Raw genomic sequence first — 23,714 nt, 5'->3', positions numbered from 1 at the left:
TCCATGTGGGCTGCTGTTCCTGGGAACTGTTGGTACCCTGCTTCGTTCCTGCTGACCTTAGACCACAAGACGGCACCCACTGGCCAGTCATTCCTCAGCTTCCCATTTCACCGTGGTGCTTCAGCATCCGGCACTGCCCGCTCTGGAGGAGGCCCCAGCTAGCATCTGACCCATGGACTTGAGATGGACTGAGTGGGGCCTCTACCTTAAATAAAGTTCTATCCTTTACACATATGAGTCTCCCTACTTTTGTTTCTCTAGAAAACTCAGACTAACTCCATATCTATAGAGTTAAACTAGAAAATCAGCATTTCTCAAGAGCGAATTTAAAACTGAATTATTCAGAGAGAGGAAATGTATCTATTTTCTATAGTACTATATGAAAAAGAAAATCCTATATTATAAAATTTCAGCATACTAAAATTTGAGTTCATAGCAAAAACTGTACTACTATATTCTATAATTTTTAAAGAACAAACACTAAAATATAAGCTCTTGATAATAGTTTATTTTTATTTAATTTTACTTAACATCCTATGTGATCCCAGTTACTGTTACTTGGAAAAAGTGTTTTTCTTAAGATTATTTTATTGGGCGTTCTTACAGCTTTTATCCATACATCAATTGTATCAAGCATATTTGTACATCATCATTTTCTAAACATTTACTTTCTATTTGAGCCCTTAGTATCAGCTCCTCTTTTTCCCCCGCCTTCCCTCATGCTCCCAGCTTCTTGACCCCTTGATAAATGATAAATTCTTATTATTTCATATCTTAAACGGACCGTTCTCTCCCTTTACCCATGTTTCTGTTGTTCATCCCCCTGGTAATGGTGGTGGTGGGGGGTGTTATGCATTGATCATTGCAATTGGTTCCCTCTTCCTCCCCCTTATCTCCCACCTTTTCCCTCTCCTCCTAGTATCACTACTCCCATTTCTGTTCCTGAGGGTTTTATCTGACCTGGATTCCATATGTTGTGAGCTCTTATCTGTACCAGTGTACATACTCTGGTCTAGCCAGAACTGAAAGGTAGGACTGGGGTCATGATAGTGGTTGGGGGTGGTGGTGGTGAGGAAGCCTCAAGGAACCAGAAGAATATTGTGTGTTTCATTGGTGCTATGCTACACCCTGGTTTACTCATCCCTTCCTTGTGACCCTTCTTTAAGGGGATCGTCTACATATGGGTTTTGGATTTCTGCTCTGACCCCCATCATTCTCAACAATATGTGTTTTTTGGGTCTTTTGCTGACTGTTACCTGATCCTGTTGACACCTTATAATCACACAGGCTGGTGGTGTGCTTCTTCCATTTGGTGTGCTTCTTCTTTGCTAGATCCTGCTTGTTTAACTTCAAGCCTTTAAGACCCCAGATGCTGTATCTTTTAATAGCCAGGCACCATCAGTTTTCTTCACCACATATGCTTATGCATCCATTTTGTCTTCAGTAATCATGTAGGGAGGATGAGCATCACAGAATGCCAGGTTGTTAGAACAAAGTGTTCTTGTGTTGATGGATGGCTTGAGCAGAGGCCCAACATCCATATATTTCCTCAATGTATTGCCGTATAGAGATTTGTACATAGGCCAATACCTCTAATTTTAAGAATTCATGTATTTATATATGTATATACTTATGTTTACACCTCTATCCATTGCTTTGCTTCCTCCATATTTCCTTATATTTCCTTTTACCCTCCTCCTGCCCCACCATCATGCTCACCCTTCTTCTGCCTCTTAGTAATTCCTTTCAGCTAGATTGCTGTTGCTTCACACCACCAGGATCTCACACCCTCCTCAGTGTTGAATTTAATTCCCTAGTTGTTCCCCATCTAGGGCCGTGTTTTTTACTCACCACTCCCTTCCCCCACTTCCTCCTCCCCCCAAGTCCCTGAGGAATCTTTGGTTCTAATGCTTCTTGGGCTTGGGTCCTTTGCCTATCTTATATAAGCTGGCAAAATAACAAAAAGAAAACAAAAGATAAAAGAAGGGAAAAAAAGTGTAAACCATACATAATTCCAGATTTGTCTGCTGACCTTTATGACTCTCTCGCCACTGGTCCTGGGGGTTCCGGGCACTGCCCTCCTAGTCTGACGTCTATTTGGTGGCGTTACTCAGGGGGTTTGTGGCTTTGCTTTATTCTCGTTGCTTATATGTTAGGTTCCTTTCTTGGTTTGCCCCACTGTGGGGGGAGGGGATCAGACTGCACTCATGCCCCACCGTGTGTCCCCAGTATTTCCCTCTGTTGTGGCAAGCTCCAGCAAGGGGTCATCAAGTCTTGATTCTTGTGCCGTAGCAGCTCCATGTGTCATCCTTAGGGCTTGGTGTGCCGATAGGGAGTCTAGACCATCCATCCCTCTCTCTTATTCCTTTTTGGTTTGCTTCCTTGTGGGCATGGCAGGCCGGCCCCTCTCCCCACCTGTAGGTTTAGGGTTGTCCTTTGTGGCCCATACTTCTAGGGAGGGGGTCAGCTTGGCTCTAGTTGTTGCTGGCCCTGTAGACCTCTCTGTGCATGAGTCACTCCATGTTGTTACATTGCCCTCAAGTTTTGGGGTCTGCACAAACATTTCCATTTCTTTGGAGACATATATGATATTCCCCCACTCCATCCTGGGTGGTTAGAACCCTGTTCCCCCAATGTCATCGTCTCTCCCTTTTTTTCTTTTTCCTCTCTTCTCGCCCCCCCCTTATTCCCCACCTTTCCCCTTTGTGTTGGGATGACATGTAATCCTTGGATTGTACCTCCGCCTGTATCGTGTGAGATAAATGGCTTTTCTTCTATACCAACTGTGCTGGTTATACTTACCACAGTGGGTTCATGTTGTACTTGTCCTTTTGTGATTGGCTAACTTCGCTTAGCATAATTTCCTCCAATTCTTCCCATGGGACGATGTGTTTCATGCACTCATCAGTGCTTTTAAGGAAGTGTAGTACTCCATCCACTGTTCTGTTGGAAATTTAGGTTGTTTCTAATTCTTTGCAATTGTGAATTGCGCTGCAATAAATGTTGGAGTGGAGACGAGTGGTCGGGGGCTAGTTCTTACCTGTTCTGGGTATGTGCCCAGTAGAGGGATAGATGGGTCATAAAGTAACTCAATTTCCATTTGCTTTAAATACCGCCACATGGCTTTCCACAGAGGCTGCACATATCTACACGACCACCAGCAGTGGAGGAGAGTTCCCATCTCACCTCCGACCACAGTCCCTCCGACATTGGTTGCTCTCTGATTTTCTGATTTGGGCTATCTTCAGGGGTGTTAGGTGGTTTTAATCTCATAGTTGTTTTAATTTGCATTTCTCTGATGGCTAATAATCCAGAGCATTTTCTCATATGTGTATTGGCCATTCAGGTCTCCTCAGTTCTCCCTAGTGAAACTTATGTTCAGGTCTGTTGCCCATTTCCTCAGGGGGTTAACTGTTTTCTTCTTTTTGCAGGCTAGGAGGGTATTGTAGATTGTAGTAATGAGTTCTTTGTCTGTTGTGTCATTGCTAAACATCTTCTCCCAGTCTGTAGGTTCTCTTAATACTCTTTTTGTGATAAGTTGGAAAACTTTAACAGGCAAACTTTAATCATGTGCAACAGAATGCTTTTGTTACTAGGAAAAACAGTTTTTTAATCTTAATATTGTAGAGTATTTCATTTAATGTTATTTATTTCTTAAATAACATGATTATTTTATTTTTTCAGGCCAATCTTGCTGATTCTGACTTGAAGGTTTCCAAACAGAAAGAAGTATTAATGAAAGAATTAGATAACTTTATACGTGTAAAACAAGCATTAGATTATCTACTTATTCAGACAGAATCCAAACAAGTAAGGCATCAACACTACGTACTTATTTAATAGTGGCATTTCTCCCTTGAGGATATATTATTAAATTGTTGAAATTAAAATGCTGGTATTGTAGATGGAAAGCATCTTTCTTGCAAAATAGGTTTAAATCCTAGCCCCAATGCCTATTTGATCACTTTGAAAATGTATTTTCTTTGTCTTGCTAATAAGGTCCTATTGGTGGGGGGTCCATCTTAAGCCTATCAGTTTTGAAGTGTGAGGGGAGCAGACAGGCATGGGGACAGCAGACACAGGTGTGGGGGAGCACAGCAGTATATTTGTTAAGGCAGCACAGAGACATTTGGTGTATTTGAAATGGACACAGTTACTTGAGTTGTTGAAATGACAATGATGAACTTCGATTTTACTGTATCGCAAATAGTTGTAAATGAAACCATTTTTATAGAAAATCTAAATGTTTTCATTTTCTGTCTTGAAAGTTCTCATTGTTATCACCTAAGGGTTCTCAAGAGAGACAAGGCCAGAAGAGACAGAGAGAGAGAGAGAGAGAGAGAGAGACAGAGAAAGGGAGAGATACTTCAAGAGACTGGCTTATATGAAATCTATAGGTCATGTCTCAAGCTGGGTACTCCTGCTCTCTCATAGAATTGTAGAAGGTCTACAAGTCCGAAGCCTCTAAGTCAGACGGCAAGCTTGTGCGATGACTTGTGCAGACTTGCGTCCCGAGATCCGTGGTCAAGCAATGAGGACAGCACAGAGTTGTAGGAGAATGAAGCTGACCAGACCTTAAGAAAACTCCTCTGTCAACAGATATATTATGGAAAATTATGATATTCCATTACATTAAGGAATAGCCACCTTTATAGTATTTGACCAAGCCACTGACAACCATCGTGTGGCTAACCAGATCGACCAAATTAGATATCTCTGTTATACTTCACCTAGCTGGTCACAGTAAAATATACACTCTCCATTTAAAAAAAATTTTAAATCATTTTATTGGGCACTTGTACAACTCTTATCGCAATCCATATATACATCCATTGCGTCAAGCACATTTGTACATTTGTTGCCCCCATCATTCTCAAAACATCTGCTTTCCACTTGGGTTCTTGGAATCAGCTCATTTCCCCCCTCCCTCCCCATTCCCCCTTCCCCCATGAACCCTTGATAATTTATAAATTATTAAAACACTCTCCAATTTCAAGCTCCCATGTACATTATATTTACACATGTGAGGGGCCTTCAGCAAGTTTATGGAAAGCTGGAATGGAAAGATAATGGAATTCTTTGGCGAACCTTTTGAAGCCCCATGTATGTATATTCTTTTTTTGTAGCAGTTTCAATGATAAACAATTTGTACACCATACAATCCACACATTTAAAGTGTACAGTGCTTTCACTTTTAGAATAGTCACAGAATTGTGGATCCATTACCATGATGAAGTTCTGTGCATATCACCATCCAAAAGGAACCCTGCAGGTTTTAGCAGGCACATTCTACTACTCCCCCGGCCCCGCCCTGAAACAGCAACTCCAACAGCCAGATCAAAGCCCCAGTGCTACTGAGTTGGTTCTGCATCATAGCAGCTGTGGTGACCTTACGGCACAGAGCCCAGCTGCTCCTTCGGGTTCTGAAACTGTCAGTCTTGGTAGGAGCAGGCAGCATTGTCTTACTCCCTTCAAACACCGCGCTGATTTGCACTGTCGATCTGTTGGCTGGCATTCTACCCCTTAACCATTGTACCATTACCTTACCCTAGACAACCACTAATCCACTTTCTGCCTCAATGGGTTTCCTATTCTAAACCCACGCGTTAGGAGCCCCGGTGGCATAGTGGTTGCACACTGGGCTTCTAAATGCAAGGCCAGCAGTTCAGAAGCACCACAGGAGAAGCCGAGGCTTTCTAAGCCTGTGAAGAGTGACAGTCAGAAACCCACGGGGTCCATTCTACTCTATCTTCTAGGGTTGCTATGAGTTGGAATTGACTCGATGGCAGTGAATGGGAAATGTATCATGTAAATGGAATCATATCATATATATTTTGTGATTTTCTTTCTTCAAGCTGTTTTCAGGGTTCCCATTGGTATATTGTCATTAAAACTATTTACAAGAACAAATTAGCATTTTTCGTCTCTACTTATTGTAATTTGGCTCAGAACCAACCCAATGGCGCCGGACACCAATAACAACAGCAACTAATTTTTGACCTTGAGACTTGGGAGTCCTGTTTGCTTAATGGCTCTGAGTTGGGCTGCAGTCTGCATGATTGGCAGTTTGCAGCCAGTGGTACCTGCAAGGGAGAAAGCCAGGCTTTCTACTCCCATAAGTCGTGATGGTCTCAGAAACCCACATGAGTGTCAAGTCAGCATTGACTCATTGGCAATGAGTTTGAGTTTTGAATTGAGATTGCAGATCAAGATTCTTAACTTGACTTTTTAAACTGAAGTCTGAAGTTTTATGGAAAATATTGTTTACATTGATTAGAAAGATTTGCATTGGTTGGAGCTCTACATTGATACTTTTAATTTCTTGTGATAATTATTTTGAGTCTTAGGACAAATTAACTTTTGTTGTAGGCTAAAAATCTCAAGCTCATACAACATTGTTTCAGTTATACTTTGGCTATTTGTCGGCTATTTCCTATGGTGACATTTTTCACAATTATAAAATTATCTAATATTAAATTGAAAAAAAATACGTACTAATTACAGAAAGTTTAGACCTTGCGATTGCAGCCCAATACCAGGGCCCCAATGCATTGTTTAGAGATTAGAGATTAGGAAATTAACTAATATTAGAAACTGGACAAAAATATTTGGAGCATTCAGGCAAAAGTCACCTGGTGGTTACCTTTAAAAAAGAAATATGAAATGCACACATTAATTTTCCATATTAATTTCTTGAACGATGCTTGTTTCACTTTCTCCTTTTCTTTGTCAACGTAGCAGTATACTGATGTATGCCATCCCTCGTTCACAGGTTGGAGACAGGCTGTCCAGTGTGCTGTTAGAGAAACTAACTGATAATGAACGTGAAAACACTGTAAGTTTTCACACTTTGTGCCTCTTCTCGGGCTTTGTGGGAAGTGGTGTGAATGTTGCTTGGTTTTACAAAGCTAAGCAGTGTTATCCAAGGTGTGCTTATTGCTTATATTCCCATTTTGTTTGCCTCAGGATCTGAAGGAACGGATACTTGAGAAGGAAGCAGACATCAAAGAACTTTCTAATTTGTTTCAAAATGAACAGGTGAGCAAATATGGAACCTTTGAACTGAAGGCATCATTTTGTCCTAATATTGATCCCCTTCCCGTCTTCTCACCTCCCTCCTCTACCTGGCCCCAGGACGCTCAGCAACCAACACAGCGTGTCTCACTGAAATCATGGATTGTGTGGATATTTCACATTTCATACATTACGTATAATGTAATTTTTAAGAATGTTTTTAGATAATATGGTGTTTCAGTCAGGGTAATTGGCATAAAACCCTTTAAATTAGCAAGTATGTGTAAGTTTGTGTCATTTTTTAATTTTGGGGTAATTTCGGGATTATTTAAGCCACTAAAGAATTTAGAAGGGACATATTTTATAAGAGTGTTATAGAAATACTCAGAATTGGAGACTCAATGATATTTTTTACAAAGTAATTATGAAGAGCTGTTAAATAGAGAGAGCTGGGAAACCGCCCCACATATTTACATTTCAAATGCATGTGGGGACGTGTGCGTGGTGTTTAAACAGCCTTTCAGATAGAAAAATAGTGTTTTTCCAGTTTTTCAGATTGTGGGTAAAGAGTCAAGTTAAAGTTAGTTTGGGGACATATCAAATAACATAAACATTTTTTTCTCCTCTCTGTTACAGGCAAATGCTCTGAAAGCAAACCGTTTTTCACAATCAGTGAAAGTAGTACATGAAAGACTACAGCACCAAATTGTGAAAAAGGGAGCAGAGAATGATAAATTAAAGGAACAAATTAAGGTCATAAATATTCCTCATTTTCATGGTTTGTGTGATAAAATTAATATAATACTGTAAAGCTGTTACTTCATTCTGGAATGTGGCGATTTTGAAAAAAATTTCAGTTTTAACAATGCCATGAGTGATACACATTTCAGGGAAATTTTAATCTTAAGATGTTTGATCAAACTAGAGATTTGTGCTCAGACCTGTATATAAAAATTCTCCCTTTTTAGTACCAGTGCATGAAGGGCTAATTACTTCTTAAAATCTACCTTATTTTATAGTTAGTATGGAAAACTTCAAAATTATAAAAAAGACAAAGGAAAAATTAAGAATGACCTTAGCATGTTGAAATCGCTGCCTTGTTAGGTGTCCGAGAGTCCATGCTGACTAGCAATGCGATCCACAACAGAACTCAGCCTGCCTGGGCCCACACCTGACAGTTACTGGGCTTGCGTCTATTGCTGCAGCCACTGGGTTAGTCCGCCTCCTTGCAGGACTTCCTCCCATTTGATGACCGTCTACTTTAGCAAGCATAATGTCCTTTTCAGGGCCAGATCTTCTGAAAAGGTATCTGAAGTACGTGAGAGGACATCTCAGCAGCCTCACTTCTAAAGAGTGTTCTGCTAGTGTTTCTTCCAAGCCAGATTTGTTGTCATACTGACGGTCGATGTCACTTTATTCTTCACTAACACCATACTTCAAATTTGTAATTCTGTGTGATGTAAAATAGGTCCTTTGTCCCCTTACACATTCTTCTAAGCACTTTGCCCCTCAGACTTTCTCTGTCCTTTGATATTGATGTCTTCGGACACTGCATAGGACTAGGAGTTGGCATTGCACTGCTCAGTCATGGGAAAAGGACCTCTGGTGGTGTAGTGGTTATGTAGTTGTTTGATATTGGCATGGTTGGCAGTTCAAAGCCACCAGCAGCTCTGGGAAAAGACTGGGCTTTCAACTCCTGTAAACAGTTACAGTCTCTGACTCAATGGCATGGGTTTGATTTTGGTTTGTTCATGGTCAATCCAACAGCAGTTCGTGTGCACTAACTGGTCTTCTCTGCCTTAAAATAACTGTTGGAAAAATTCCTGAGAATATTTTCTGCAATTTAAAATAGTATATGCTTTTTAAAGGAAGCTAAAAAAAAGGAAGCTCAATAGAGCTTTTTTTTCATATCCATAAAAATTGTAGAAAGACCATAAGACAGACTGGGTGAACAATCTGGAGGAGAAAACAATGGGACCGACATTTCCGGGGGGACATGGGAGAGGGGGAGGTGGGGAGAAAGGTAGTGGTGTTAACAAACCCAGGGACAAGGGAACAACAAGTGACCCAAATCGGTGGTGAGGAGGGTGTAGAAGGCCTGGTAGGGCGTGATCAAGGGTACTGTAACTGAGAGGAATTACTGAAACCTAAATGAAGAGTGAGCATGATAGTGGGACAAGAGGAAAGGACATTTATAGATGTCTAAATAAAGACATGTACATATGTAAATATATTAATGTATGAGGATGGGGAAATAGACCCATGTGCATATATTTATAGGTTTAGTATTAAGGTAGCAGATGGACATTGGGCCTCCACTCAAGTACTCCCTCAATGCAAGAATACTTTGTTCTATTAAACTGTCATTCTATGATGCACTCGCTGATTACAAAGCAGGTGCATAAGCAAATGTGGCGAAGAAAGCTGATGGTGCCCAGTTATCAAAAGAGATAGCATCTGGGATCTTAAAGCCTTGAAGGTAAACAAGCGGCCATCTAGCTCAGAAGCAACAAGGCCCACATGGAAGAAGCACACCAGCCTGAGGTGTCAAAGGGATCAGGTATCAGGCATCATCAGAACAAAAAATCATATCATTGTGAATGAGGGCGGGGAAGTGCAGAGTGGAGACCCAAAGCCCATTTGTAGGTCACTGGACATCCCCTTACAGAAGGGTCGCGGGAGGAGACGAGCCAGTCAGGGTGCAATATAGCAATGATGAAACATAACTTTCCTCTGGTTCCTAAATGCTTCCTCCCCATCCACTATCATGATCCCAATTCTACCTTACAAGTCTGGCTAGACCAGAGGATGCACCCTGGTACAAATAAGAACTGGAAACACAGGGAATCCAGGACAGATGATCCTTTCAGGACCAGTGGTGTGAGTGGCGGTACTGGGAGGGTGGAGGGAGGTGGGTTAGAAAGGGGGAACTGATTACAAGGATCTACATAAACTTCCTCCTTGTGGGGCAGACAACAGAAAAGTGGGCAAAGGGAGATGTCAGACAGTGTAAAATATGACAAAATAATGATTTATAAATTATCAAGGGTTCATGAGGGAGGGGGGAGCGGGGAGGGAGGGGGGAAATGAGGAGCTGATGCCAGGGGCTTAAGTGGAGAGCAAATGTTTTGAGAATGATGAGGGCAATGAATGTACAAATGTGCTTGACACAATTGATGTATGTCTGGATTGTGATTAGAGTAGTATGAGCCCCTGATAAAGTGATTACAAAAAATTGTAGAAAGACCATGAGGCTAAAATCATGAGACTTAGTCACGGCATTCACCTATTTCCATGAGTTCAGGTTCTTTTATAAAAATGGAATGATTTATAAGTGACTAAATAAAGTTGAATTAGATGACTGATTTTTCTCCATCCCTCTGACACAGGCACATTTAGAATGTCTGGCAGTACACGAGGGTCAGAAGGTAGTTCCTACATTTTGTGGTTAGAGTACCAGTATGGTGCACTCAGTTTGCAGCATGAATCTCGGTTTTGGTCACATACATTGTCATATGCAGTTCACTGTATTGGTTTTTTTAAATATTTAAATCACATTGTAAAATTATCTGAGAACTGTCCCCCAAAGACATAGAATACTTTGAGCTGATTTTCCCCCAGGTTTTTATAATGTAGCAGTTAGACTACATTTTGAATATTTTAGGAGACAAATGATTATCTAGTGTGCAACACATTTTTTTAAAATAGAAAATATTAAAAGTTGATTTTTAAAATAAATATCTATTTGGCAAAAGATCTGAAAGAGGCTATTTATTTTGAAACCACAAAGATAGCTGAGTTACTTAAACACTGTCAGAGTGTAGATTTTCTTAAGTCTAGTGAGGAAGTCTTAACTGGAACCATGTTTTAATAAATAACAAAACACTTTTAATAAATTTAAAACACAACAACACATAACCTTTGGAATTTAAAAAGGCTTTTTACTCACAGGGGTGCTAAGTCCACAGTAAGACTGGAAATATAATCTATATTTGCTTATGAATGGTGTGAGAATGACACCCTGTGGTCTCTTGCAGGAATGGCACTTGTAGTTAGCTTGGGGCCTGGTTTCTCTTACTTCCGAAGATGTCAAGTGGGAATATTCAGGTATATTTTTAAAGACAAGAATGCTTCCTTTTTCAGTCTACCTAGTCTTTCTTCCAAAAGATTACTCTTTAAATCTGAAAATGTACTTCTGAGCATATCTGAGTGGGCTTCAAAAAATTTTGGAAAAATTCCACTATCTTCATTCTATTTGCCCATGACATTTTTGAATCCCTCTCATCTAATTAAGTAGGACCCCCCTACTTTTCTTTCTTTCTTTTATAAATCATTTTATTGGGAGCTCGCACAACTCTTATCACAGTTCATCCATCCATCCATTATGTCAAGCAAATTTGTACATTTGTTTCCATCATCATTCTCAAAACATTTGCTTTCTGCTTGAGCCCTTGGAATCAGATCCTCATCCCCCCCCCCACTCCCTCCCCACCCTCTCTCCCTTACGAATCCTTGATAATTTATGAATTATTATTATTTTTCCATGTCTTACACTGTCCGATGTCTCCCTTCACCCACTTTTCTCCCTTCACCGAGGAAGGGGTTATGTGTAGAGAGGTTCTCCTTTCTCCCCCACCTACCTCTTCCCTTCTTCACATCTCTAGTCCCATTATTTGTCCTCAGGGGCTTATCAGTCCTGGATTCTCTGTGTTTCCAGCTTGAATCTGTACCAGTGTACTTCCTCTGGTCTAGCAGGATTTTTAGGTAGAATTGGGATCATGATAGTGAGGGAGAGGAAGCATTAAAGAACTAGAGGAAAGTTGTATGTTTCATCGTTGCTACACTGCACCCTGAATGGCTCGTCTCCTCCCCAGGACCCTTCTGTAAAGGGATGTCCAGTTGCCTACAGAAGGGCTTTAGGTCTCTACTTTGCACTCCCCCTCATTCACAGTGATAGACTATTTTGTTCTTTGATGGCTGATACCTGATCCCATTGACACCTCATGATCACATAGGCTGGTGTGCTTCTTCCATGTGGGCTTTGTTGCTTCTGAGCTAGATGGCTGCTTGTTTACCTTCAAGTCTTTAAGACCCCAGAGGCTACATCTTTTGATAACCGGGCCTCAACGGCTTTCTTTCTTCATAACATTTGCTTAAGCACCCGCTTTGTCTTCAGTGATCTTATCGGGAAGGTGAGCATCATGAGATGCCAGGTTAATAGAACAAAGTGTTCTTGTATTGAGGGAGTACTTGAGTGGAGGCCCAGTGTCTGTCTGCTACTTTAATACTCAACCTGTAGATATATGCACATAGATCTATTTCCCCATTGTCATATATAAATATTTTACATATATACATCCCTGTATTTAGACCTCTAGAAATGCCCTTTTAAAATTATTTTATTTTTTAATCATTTTATTAGGGGCTCATACAACTCAGCACAATCTATACATACATGAATTGTGTAAAGCACATTTGTACATTCATTGCCCTCATCATTCTCAAAACATTTGCTCTCTACCTACGCCCCTGGCATCAGATTCTCATCTCCCCCCCCTCCCTCCCTGCTTCCTGCTCCTTCCTGAACCCTTGATACTTTTTAAATTATTATTTTGTCATATCTTGTCCTGTCTAATGTCTCCCTTCACCTCCTTTTCTTTTGTCCGTCCCCCCAGGGAGGAGGTCACATGTAGATCTTTGTAATCGGTTCCCCCTTTCTAACCTACCCTCCCTCTACCCTCCCAGTATCGCCACTCACACCACTGGCCCTGAAGGGACCATCCACCATGGATTTCCTGTGTTTCCAGTTCCTATCTGTACCAGTGTACATCCTCTGGTCTAGCCAGACTTAAAAGGTAGAATTGGGATCATGATGGGGGGGTGGGGAGGGGAGAAAGCATATTTATTAAGATGACTGTCTAAGAATTTAGAGACCCAAACCTAAATCTGTAATACTGTCAGTCTCTCTTCAATGTCACATAGCCTTCAAAATATATAAAAACATTGAAGATATATCTTAAAATAATTTGAAAAGAAATGAGAATTATACTAAATTTTATACACCGTTCATCCAGTCCTTCTTGTTTTATCACCAAGAAAACTATATCAAAGGGATGGCCATCCATTAATATCATCAGACTCAACATGATAGTGCACCTACAGAACTGATAGCTTTTAATTTATATATAACTGTATTTACTTTTGTAGTTCTCCAAATTTAATGTGTATTAGATAAGAAAAAAAATTTAAATAACCTTAATGAACTCTTCCAAGTATCAAGGCATGATCCCAAATAACAAGCAAATTGAAATTTGACAGTAAGTCTGTGTTTATTTTGTCTAAAGGTTTCATAGCCTGTCAGTTCTGGATCATATCTTTTTTAAGCTGTTATCTTTTGGAGCTAAGAATGTTAATAAATGTGTGAGCTACCATCTCCTTTGAGCATTACGTGTCTATTGGTTGGGTTATCTCCAGCTCAGTTACGATTTTTGTTCTGCCAAAACAAAATCCTCACAACTCCACTAATGAACAATATCATGATAAACATAGAAAAGATTAAAGTTATCAAAATTCCATTTTTAGTGAGATCCACAATCAACTCTCATGAAAGCAGCAGTCAGGTACCCATAAGACATTGCATTACACAAACACTGCACAAGTCCTCTATGAACTGTTAGAGATCAAGGATGTTACTTTTAGGACTAAGCTGTGTGTATTAGTCTGGGTACTTTAGACAAACAAATCCACAGAAACTCATGTATAAGAGAGCATTTTATAAAAAGGTTAAGTGCGCATCAGGAAAACATCCCAACCCAGTGCTGCCCTAGTCCACAAGTCCAACATTAACCCATTAACCTGTATGTCCTACACCAATCCACGAAGTCCTCCATCTCACAAAAGAGATGCAATGATGTCGACTGCAGAAGGAAAGCTGAGTCAGTGAATGTGTAAGCAGCTCAGCACTGGCAGGGGTCTCCACATGGCTGCTCTAGCACCCAGGACTGTATCAGAGTAGGTCCATGTGCCTTCACCTTCGGGATGTCTTGCAGGAAGTGGACCTTGCCAGCTGAAGCAGGGAACTGCTAAGGCAGCTGCACCCTGGTCCAACCATCAGAAAGCAAGTGACCCGAGAACTAGAAAGGTGAGGCTCACTGAGCCATTTAGCCCTCTGCCCTTCAATTAACACCACATATGTTTAATGGCCAGGTTGGCACAATAAACAAACTACCTCACTGTGCCTGACCCAGACCATGATATTTTGCTTGCCTCACGTGCATGTAAAACCTGACAATGAGTAAAGAAGACCAGAGAACAATTTATGCCTTTGGATTATGGTGTTGTTGAAGAATATTAAAATTACCATGACCGCCAAAAGAACAAACATCTGTCTTGGAAAAAATATGACCAGAATGTGTTTAGAAGTGAGGCTTTGTCTCATGTATCTTGGACACGGTATCAGGAGGGACCGGTCCTGGAGAAGGAAAACATATTTGGTAAGCTCTGCAATATTGGAAGACCATTAAGTTGATGGAGTGAACCCATGGATGAAATAACAGGTCCAAATACAGCAAGAATGTTGCAGAGCCAGCCATTGCTTCATTCTGTTGTATATTGGATTATTATGAGTCTGAATTGATTCGATGACACCTAACAACTATATGTAATAGTCCCGATGTTAACTAAAAATTACAAAAAATTTTAAACTGAGGTTATTTCTACCATTATAACTAATATTTTCAATAAGTTTTAGTTCTATGTAGACCTACGTATGTTGTTTGTATTCTCTAACTTTATAAATATGTATTGGTGAATTTTTTTTAGTATTTTGCTTTTTATTTACCTGATTACTAATTGTTTTGATAAAATGCATGTGAATGAATTTTTCATATTTTTGTAATATTGACTTAAATACAAGAAGCCCTGGTGACACTGTGGGTTAGTCAGTGGGCTGCTAACTGCAAGGTTGATGGTTTAAACCCAGCAGCCACTCTGGGGTTAGGAGGCAGCCTGGTCTGCTTTTGTACAGATTTAGTGCCTCTGAAACCCTGTATAGGTTTACTGTACATCAGAGTCAACTCAACAGCAGTGGGTTTTACTCAGTTTGGGATTTACATAATGTTAGACATAAAATTATTTAATTTTTGCTTTTTTTAGCACTTAGAAAGTAAGATAACTGAATGGAATATGAAATTGAAAAAGAACAAGCATGAGGCTCTATTGATCAAAGAGTCAAGTAAACAAAAAATTGTAACTCTAAAGAAGGCATCCAAAGCTTACAAACAAAGGCTTGACCATTTTACAGGGAAGACTGAAAATCTGACTTCTCAAATTAGAGACCAGGCAAGTACATACATTCTTTATTTGAAGATCTGCTTTGTATTTATAGATGTATGTTTATTTTATATAGTTAATGTCAAAATAAGGCTCCCTGGTGGGTGTAGTGGTTATGCATTGGGCTGTGATTCTCATGGTCTTCAGTTTGAAACCACCAGCTGCTTCACGGGAAGCAGACTGGGCTAACTAGCCCTGTAAACTCTTAGGGTCTGGAAACTCACAGGGCTGGGTGGGAGTCGGGGCTTGGGGGAACAGAGGGTGTTGCGTCAGCATTGACTTCATAGCAGTGAGTTTGTTTTTTTGGCATGTCCTAATGCTTAAACTGATAGTATAGTCTGTGAGATTTGGATGGGCATTACAGTGAGTGGTTGAACCCAGCCAGGCAAGTAGACAGCGGCATGGGGAGGACAGCTCATGTCCAAATTAGTAAATGGGTCATGAGGGGAGGGTGGCCTGTTCTCCACTTTGTAGGGATCTGCTTTGAAAGGATGGTGATTCTCGTGATCCCTATTGGGATCCATGTTCCTGATATTATAGGAAGTGCGCCCTTACTGTTCAAAGTTTCAAAGATACCAGATGTATGTGTGACATGATATCAGCATTTCCTCTGGAATGTTATGTAAAGGAGATAATTAAGTCATGTCCCAAGCACACACAAAAGGCTTCAGTGTCCTTGTGAGGATAACAGTTCACACTGCTGCCCTTAGGAAATGCAGTGTGCACTAGCACAGTAAAGGCCCTGAGAAGGCCTACTGTAGTCAGTGTAATTAACTTTATTGAACTCAGTTTCCCACACTTAGGCAACTGCAGAACTCTGCTTTAACTCACAGGGAAATTTCTGGCGCTGGTTCTGAGGAACACTAATTTGAGAACTGCTGATGTATGTTATTAGCGCATATGACTTTATTCAGTAATTTACTCTGTAGTGCATTTAAAGCCATGTGCTGACGTCAGGACTCCATGTGAAAGATATCTTGGGTTGTAGTACAAAGTTGAAAATGGCCTTAGAGTTTTGTTGTTGATGATGAATTGTGTTTATTCAGTTACCAATTACTGAATTATTTACGCTTTTAAAGTCTCACTGGTATCCCACCTCTCAAGAACTTAGGCTAAAGCTTATAGAATTATAAGAGGCTTTTAGAATGAAAACAGACTTGTGTAGAAGCTTGTGTAAACAAAACAACTTAATATTTTATAATCTGAGGTGTTCATCTTTTAAAGGCTTTACTGCTTAACCTACATTCAGCAGAATTTCGCTCTGTGACATAGATGGACTATTCCTAAATGCTGTGAAGATAAGCGTTGGTTGGTGTTTTCTATGCACACGCTACACGCCTTCTTTCTCCTTCGGGTACTTATGTAGTTTCTGGCGTCTTTTGTTTGGAAGTCAAAATGAAAAGCCCAGTAAACCACAAAGGAAATAATATTAAGTAATTGTGAAACATTATTCAAAAATGGCTACATCAACATTCGTTAAAATATTCAGTTGCGTGTTTTGAGAATGAGGAGGACAATGAATGGACAAATGTGCTTTACACAATTGATGTATGTATGGATTGTGATAAGAGTTGTATGAGCCCCTAATAAAACAATTATTTTTAAAAAAGAAAGCAAAAGGTCCTTAAAGAACAACAAGAATAGAAAAAAAATTAAGTTGCTACAAAACTCAAAATGGTAAAAGAGAGCGGGCTTGCTGGTCAGACAGAGACTGTGGGATCTCCAGACTATAGCCCTAAGTCACCCTTCCAGTCTGAAGCCAAACTCACCCTGATAGCTTCCATTTTCAGTCAAACAATAGACAAATCTATTTATAAGAGAAATAATAACACTAAGTTATCCCCCACATACCTTACACTAATCAACCCTTTGAGAACCTAAGGGCAGCGTTTACTCAAGGACAAAGTAGCTCTAAAGAAGGACTAAGAAAGGAGAAGGATGCAGGAAATAAGTGATGTTGCATTGAGATAACGAGATGAATGAGATGAACCAAAATGTGTGAATCCTTGAATGTAAAACTGATGATCTGCTCAGTAAGCCATCACCAAATTCACAAGAGAAAGTTAAAAAAAAAAACCCGCTAAGTTGCAGGTGCCTCTCTAGCATTTAACAATAAAGTGATATCAAATTTTTATTAATATTTACTTTAGAATCTTTGTACTTTCAGAGTATTGTACTGCATTTTTTCTTCATAATAAAAACCACATACTTTATAGAATGAGTGTTCCTTGATTATAATATTTTGTTGTTCACGGTCATGAACAAAACAGAAATGTGAAGTTGCAGGATGAGCATTTTATGTATTTTTTTTTAGGAAGCCAAGTTGTCAGAAATAAATTCAGCTTTCAATGCCTGGAAAAGTCATTACGAGAAAATAATAATAGAAAAGACTGAATTGGAAGTTCAGATTGAGACACTAAAAAAGTAAGTGGGGATAAAAAAGGTAGAATCACTCTGTGTGCGTATAGATCTCTCCCACTTTGATTGGTTTCATTCTTCTGGATTACATGTGGTCCAGAAGCTGTCTATGTGATTTATTTTTGTTCGTTTCTAATGATAGAAACTCTTCTTGTTCTACTCTGTTATAAAAGACACTCACCCATTAAAAGTGCGCTGCTGCTCACATTTTGAGGTTTTAGATTAGGTGAGTTGTGATATTTTGGTATATGTCATCTGGGATAGATGGTACCTTGACTAATTTTGTCTTCAAATGGAAGTGATATGACTCTATTAAATAAGAATGAACAATCAGTATGTGTTTTAAAAGGTTATCCTATAATATGTAAGTACTATCAAAATCCTAGAAATGATCATTCCTTAATTAAAATGCCATAAAAAGATGAAATAGCGATAATATATGTATTTTTAATTTGAAGTTTGTATATGGCAGCTAAAAGTGGTGAACTCTGAATATTTACTCTTTAAACATTTTATTCCTTGAATACTCTTCATTTTCATTACTAAAAGGTAGCACATCTAGTGTACTCTTAACGATTCATTGAGATGCGTGTGAATGAGGATGTGAGTGAGAGAGACAGAGCGGCCGACACAGAAACCTGTGCATCGTTGAGACGTGCATGGAACCCGGAAAAGAGTGGTCTGTAGCTTGTTCTCGTGGGCAGTGTTTTCTAATGACACAGAACACCCGTTTGCTCAAACTGCTCTTGGACTTGTCAGGCACTCTTACAACATGGACAAAGCAACTGGAGAAAAGCAAAACGAAATGGAGGAGAGAGAGGAAGGCTGTTTTGATTATGATGGTAACAGACTTGCAGCTGTTGGTTTGGCTGCCCCTTCTTGGTATCTCTTTTGATTATTCCTTTCACTGTGGCCCTCGTTCCGAAGGGGCCCTGGCGATGCACTGATGAGCATGCTCAGCTGCTAGCCAATGGGTCAGTGGTTCAGCTGAAATCCACTGCTCCACGGGACGGAGGTGTGCGACCGTGCTTCTGGAAAGATTGACAGCCCAGGAAACCCGCTGGTGCGGTTCTCTTCCAGCCAGTAGGGGTGCTGTGAGTTGAACCAGCTCGACAGTCACGGTGCTTGGTAGTGCTGCCCTTGTTTGACAAATCCAAGTAACTTTTTGCATGATTTCTGTTGTAAATAGTGTACCTGATTAAAATAATTTTTAGAAACACTTAAAATGTATTTTTTGATTAAAATTTCCATGACTTTTGTAAAATGTACCATTCATTTTATAAAGGCAAATCACTAACCTTTTGGAAGACCTGAAGAAAATGGAAAATTATGGAAAAAATACATGTGAAGAACTTCTGAGAAAACTTCACTCCATTGAATGTGAAAAAGAAACTCTCAGTCTTGAGAATACAAAATTAAAGGTACCATATAGAGATGATAGCAACGTAATCTACTAAGGTCGAAGTAGCTTAAAGTAATTAAATATATTTAGAATATTGCTTTGTCAGCTGTGCTTCTCAGATCATTAAAATATCATTACAGTAACTTTCTCAAACGACCTATATATCTATTTCTAAACACAAGTATTATATACATGTATGCATATACGAGCAAGTGAAAACAATTCCTATAAAGTCATAGAAACTTCATGAAGCAAAAATAACAAAATGTGAAACTTTTATTTCTTGACCTATCCTCCGCCTAGGTGCACATGCTTCTGAAGGCAGTGTTTTCTTCTCCCTGTTACATCTCCCCCGAAGAGTTCCGAACTCTTAGATTGGTGCCACACCAAAGGGCCAGTGTCGGTATTCTCCAGGGTCCTAAATCCTGTTCCCTTTCATGGGTCTTTGGGTTTAGGAAGCAGAAAGAATTCTGAAAGGGAAGGATCAGAGCTGTAGGGGTGGATGGGGTGAGGTCATCCAAGGAAATTCTTGTAGCCCTTGCTGTCCTCTGAGAGTGAGCAATTGCCTGGATGGAAAAGGGGATTGCTGAGAGAACTTGTCTGCAGCCATTCACTGACAAGACATTTGAAACGGGTTTTGTTTGGAATCGACCCATACATCTATGAATTAGAACCCTAGTATAAATACTCTTTCTATTTTTATCCTTGCATCTATTTTTCAGTGTTTGTAAGTGATATAGAGATGTGTTAGAAATGGTTTTCAATGGTACTGAATAATATTTATGAAGTTAAAAACTCCTTGTACCAACTTCTAAAAAAATCATTTACTATTTAATTTTAACAGTTAAGTGAATCATCCACAATTATGCTAACTTTAATGTATAAGATTATTTCTAGATGTCATGGTTACGATAGAATACAGCCTCCAGCCTGGTCTGTGTGAAACCAGAAAGTATGTTCTTGGCTGCTTCATCCCCAGAAGGAATTTTCCAACTTGGTCAAACCCACGGGGTGATTAGTTTGTATGTGTAACAGAGAGGCATGGGAAAGGAGCTTTTACTTTCTGAGAAGAAAAGATATTTGGGTTTTCAGTCAAGCAGAATCATATCTAACCAGATGAAACGTGACTAAAGATGATGGAATCGTTTTGGTTCCACAGTGGCAGTTACAGAGAATATAAAATAGAAGACAGACAAGAATCTTTCTAAACCAAAAAATAAAATTTGTGTACATAGTATTAGTACCAGCAAATTAGTAACATGGAGTACATTTTGGAAAAACTTGTAAATTCGGTATCGAACACTGTTTTGTTCTCTTTTTTGACTGTTCTTATCGCTGCATTTAGACTAAGCTTTAAAAATGTACATTTATTCTGGGTACTGAGAAGGCTTTTAATTAAAAGTCTTTATGTGGTAGGTGAGAGAGAAGTTATGTTTAATATAAAAAATCAGGAACACCTACCTCATTTATTTCAATAGGTGAAATTTAGTTTTGCATTAAAATTAATTTAGTTTTCTAGGAAAGTTATTGTAATTACATGCTTTACAAAATTTTATCACCATTGTATGAAAATTATGACAAATTGCTATAGGAGTTCGTTTATGAGAAAAATAATTTAAAAAGATTGCTACTTAACTTAAAGTCATAACATTCTATGTTTTACCATATATATGCATGTTTAAGCCAAGTTTTTCAGCACATTTTTATGCAGATTTTGTGGTAAAATTAGGTGCCTTGGCTGATATTTGGGTGGTTTATGCTGGATTATATATGGTAAATTTCTTACTTGTTATTGTGAAAGATTGTTTCTAGAAGGAAATTGAAGATACACCGAAATATCTGTACTTTTTTTCTTTTTTAAACTTTTCTTTCTATATATCTGGAAAGTTCAGTGTACCAGGTAGAGAATTTTATTCATGCAGGTGTGGGCATATTTCTCCAGGGGACAGCCTATTTATTCTCTGTCCTTGGAGCAGCCTGACTTGTAAAGATTTATAGTGTTGGAAATTCTGTGAAGTAATTCTTCTGCACTATGAGTTCGCTATGGGTCAGAATTGACTTGACAGAGAGCAATAGGTTTGGTTCTTTGGAAATGTCTTTACAGGAGATGCACATTGTATAGTAATTACAGGATGGTTAATCTATATGCCAGAAAGGCAATAGATTACCCAATCCCCAAAGACCATTTCCCATTCTTGGTTTATAAAATTGGGAACTCTTCTTACACCATACTTTTATATCAGTAGGCCAGGCCCGAGATTCATCAGTCTTAAATTAGGATGAAAGTGAAAGGAAAATTCATTGTCTTGTAAATGGAGAGACTCAAATCAGTTTGAAGTAGAGGACTGCTAAACACAAGGTCAGCAGTTCGAAACCACCAGCTGCTCCGTGGAAGGAAGATGAGGCTTTCAGCTTCTGTACAAAGTGACAGTTGTAGAAACCCACAGAGTCAGTTCTACCCTGTCCTTTTAGGGCAGTATGACTTGGAATCAACTTGATGGCAGTGAGTTTGTGTTTCGTTGCTGCCTACAGTCATTTACCAATGAGTGGAGTATTCCTAACTGACCTCTGGCAATGCTTGGCCAGAAGGAACAAGCCCTACTTTTCTTGACGTCAGCTTGTTTAGGAATACAACTAATTTGCTCATATGTTGTCAGGAAAGATGAATCAAAGTTACAACTCACCTTAATTAAAATTTTAACAGTCATGTATTTAGAATTAAGTTACATTCAGAAAATGTCTTGTCTGTTATCTTTCCAAAGAGCTTCCATGACATAGTACTTAAGTGTTGGGCTGCTAACCACATAGGCAGTACTTTGAAACCACCAGCTGCTCACTCCCCAGGAGAAAGATGAGGAATAGAAATATTCCAATAAAGAGCGACATTTTTGGAAACCCATAAGGGCAGTTCTACTTTGTCCTCTAGGCATCGGAAGTGACTCAATGGCATTGAGTTTAAGTGTAATCTTCTTAAGCAATAGGAACTTTTTGTGTTTTCTTTATAAAAGAAATAAGGTTTCAATAGACACGAGTCCTCTATTTTTCATGTCCATTATTCAGAATTATCTTTTTAAGGAAGACTATATACTCCTTCGGGTAAATGTGGAAACTATGGAATGGAAACGAAAGGAAAATAACCTTTGACCCCATGTCTACCACAGATATTTTGTAATAGTTTTGGGTTTTCGTGGGCATAGTTATTATTAAACTGTGAATACATCTTGATTTTTTCAGTTAGCATAGAAAAATGTATTTGGACGTATGATGTATAATATAAATCATTAACATCCTCTGATTGAAGTATTAGGTACTTAACTCTTCCTTCTTTGTTGCACATTTAATATTATTTTTGGTTTTTTACATTTAAATATGACCTTAAGAACTTTTTATATATACAGATTTTCATTTCCAAGAAGTTATTTTGTACTTTGAGTGTTCCCATCTTTTCTAGTTTCTGAAGATGCTGAGACTTATGTTTTTCTCATTTGTACACTGTCTTCAAATGTCTGGTGACATTTAAAATCGTACCAATGAGACAGTAAAAATCTTAGATGAGAACTCTGGATATGTGAGTGCTTGTTATCCCTCGATGCGTTTGACTAAAGGTGCTGGGGCACTCTGGTGACCCCTGAAAATGCAGGGTCTCGGCTTGGATCTCCAATGCCATCCTTTGGTCCTAGCTCACCCCAGGCAGTTTGCAGTTAAGCCAACTTTTTTTTATTTTTAGAGAAGACCATTTCTTGTTTTTATTGTTAGGAAGGTATACTCATAGGTTCTAGGTGTTTTACCTTGAATATGCCAAAGGAGAGTTGAGATGCAGGGTGGGATGGGGGCTGTGGAGGACGGCTGTTCTACTTTAAGACATAAGATGAATCCTGTTAAACCTCAGGTCACCCTCATGCCCTCTGCTTTAATTTGAGCCTGAAGTTTTGTGGTGTTTATGGATGACTTCATGGATAAGGGTCAACCTGAATCTAGTCCTCAAAAGGTGGCCCTTCACCCAGTTCCTAGTGTCTTCCTTCTCAGTCATTTCTGACACTGGCCGCCTGCACAACACACTGATCCTCTGCCCCTGGCTCAGGGAAGATCTTACAGTTGAAGGGTATAGCCCGTTCCATGTGTCTGTCTGCCAGATAGACCCATGGCAGCCGTAAGTCTTGGGACTCATACAACACCTTCACTTCCATTTATTTGCTTCTTCTCTTCTCCTTCAGACTCAATAATTAACTGGAATGACTCACCAAACTCTTGAAAAATTCTATACCTAACCATTTCAGTTTTATTGTAGCAAAAATTAGATTATCATAAAGAGGAGATACATGGGCAGAATCCAAAAGTGTTCTCAAAAGGAGCATCCACATCCCAACAGTTCCCTTCGCCATCCAGAAAGCTGTCTGCGCTCTCATGTTCTGGACTTTTTTATTGCCTGGTCCTTCATGACAGGCTAACTCATGCCTCCTGAGCTAGTTGATATTAGCCTCCGGTTTGGCCCACTCTTACTTGCTAGCCCAAACCCTCAAGTGTGGCTTAAAAATCCCAGACCAAAGCA

The 23,714-nt window shown here is 39.4% G+C and overlaps 1 protein-coding gene across 5 annotated transcripts in view; it reads left to right on the top strand.

The window, feature by feature from the left end:
- The window catches only part of ODF2L (outer dense fiber of sperm tails 2 like), a 62,634-nt gene that overhangs the window by 18,536 nt on the left and 20,384 nt on the right, over positions 1-23,714 (top strand). For all 5 annotated transcript variants that reach the window (XM_075557970.1, XM_075557957.1, XM_075557948.1 and 2 more), the window contains 7 exons: positions 3,685-3,810; positions 6,773-6,835; positions 6,967-7,038; positions 7,651-7,767; positions 15,169-15,354; positions 17,660-17,769; positions 19,049-19,184. In XM_075557970.1, the coding sequence (XP_075414085.1) occupies positions 3,685-3,810; positions 6,773-6,835; positions 6,967-7,038; positions 7,651-7,767; positions 15,169-15,354; positions 17,660-17,769; positions 19,049-19,184 (810 nt within the window). The remainder of the gene's footprint in view (positions 1-3,684; positions 3,811-6,772; positions 6,836-6,966; positions 7,039-7,650; positions 7,768-15,168; positions 15,355-17,659; positions 17,770-19,048; positions 19,185-23,714) is intronic.

Source organism: Tenrec ecaudatus, chromosome 1 (genome assembly GCF_050624435.1).
Source record: "Tenrec ecaudatus isolate mTenEca1 chromosome 1, mTenEca1.hap1, whole genome shotgun sequence".
In the NCBI taxonomy this organism is placed as follows: Eukaryota; Metazoa; Chordata; class Mammalia; order Afrosoricida; family Tenrecidae; genus Tenrec; species Tenrec ecaudatus.
This window is presented reverse-complemented; position numbering and strand designations above follow the sequence as displayed.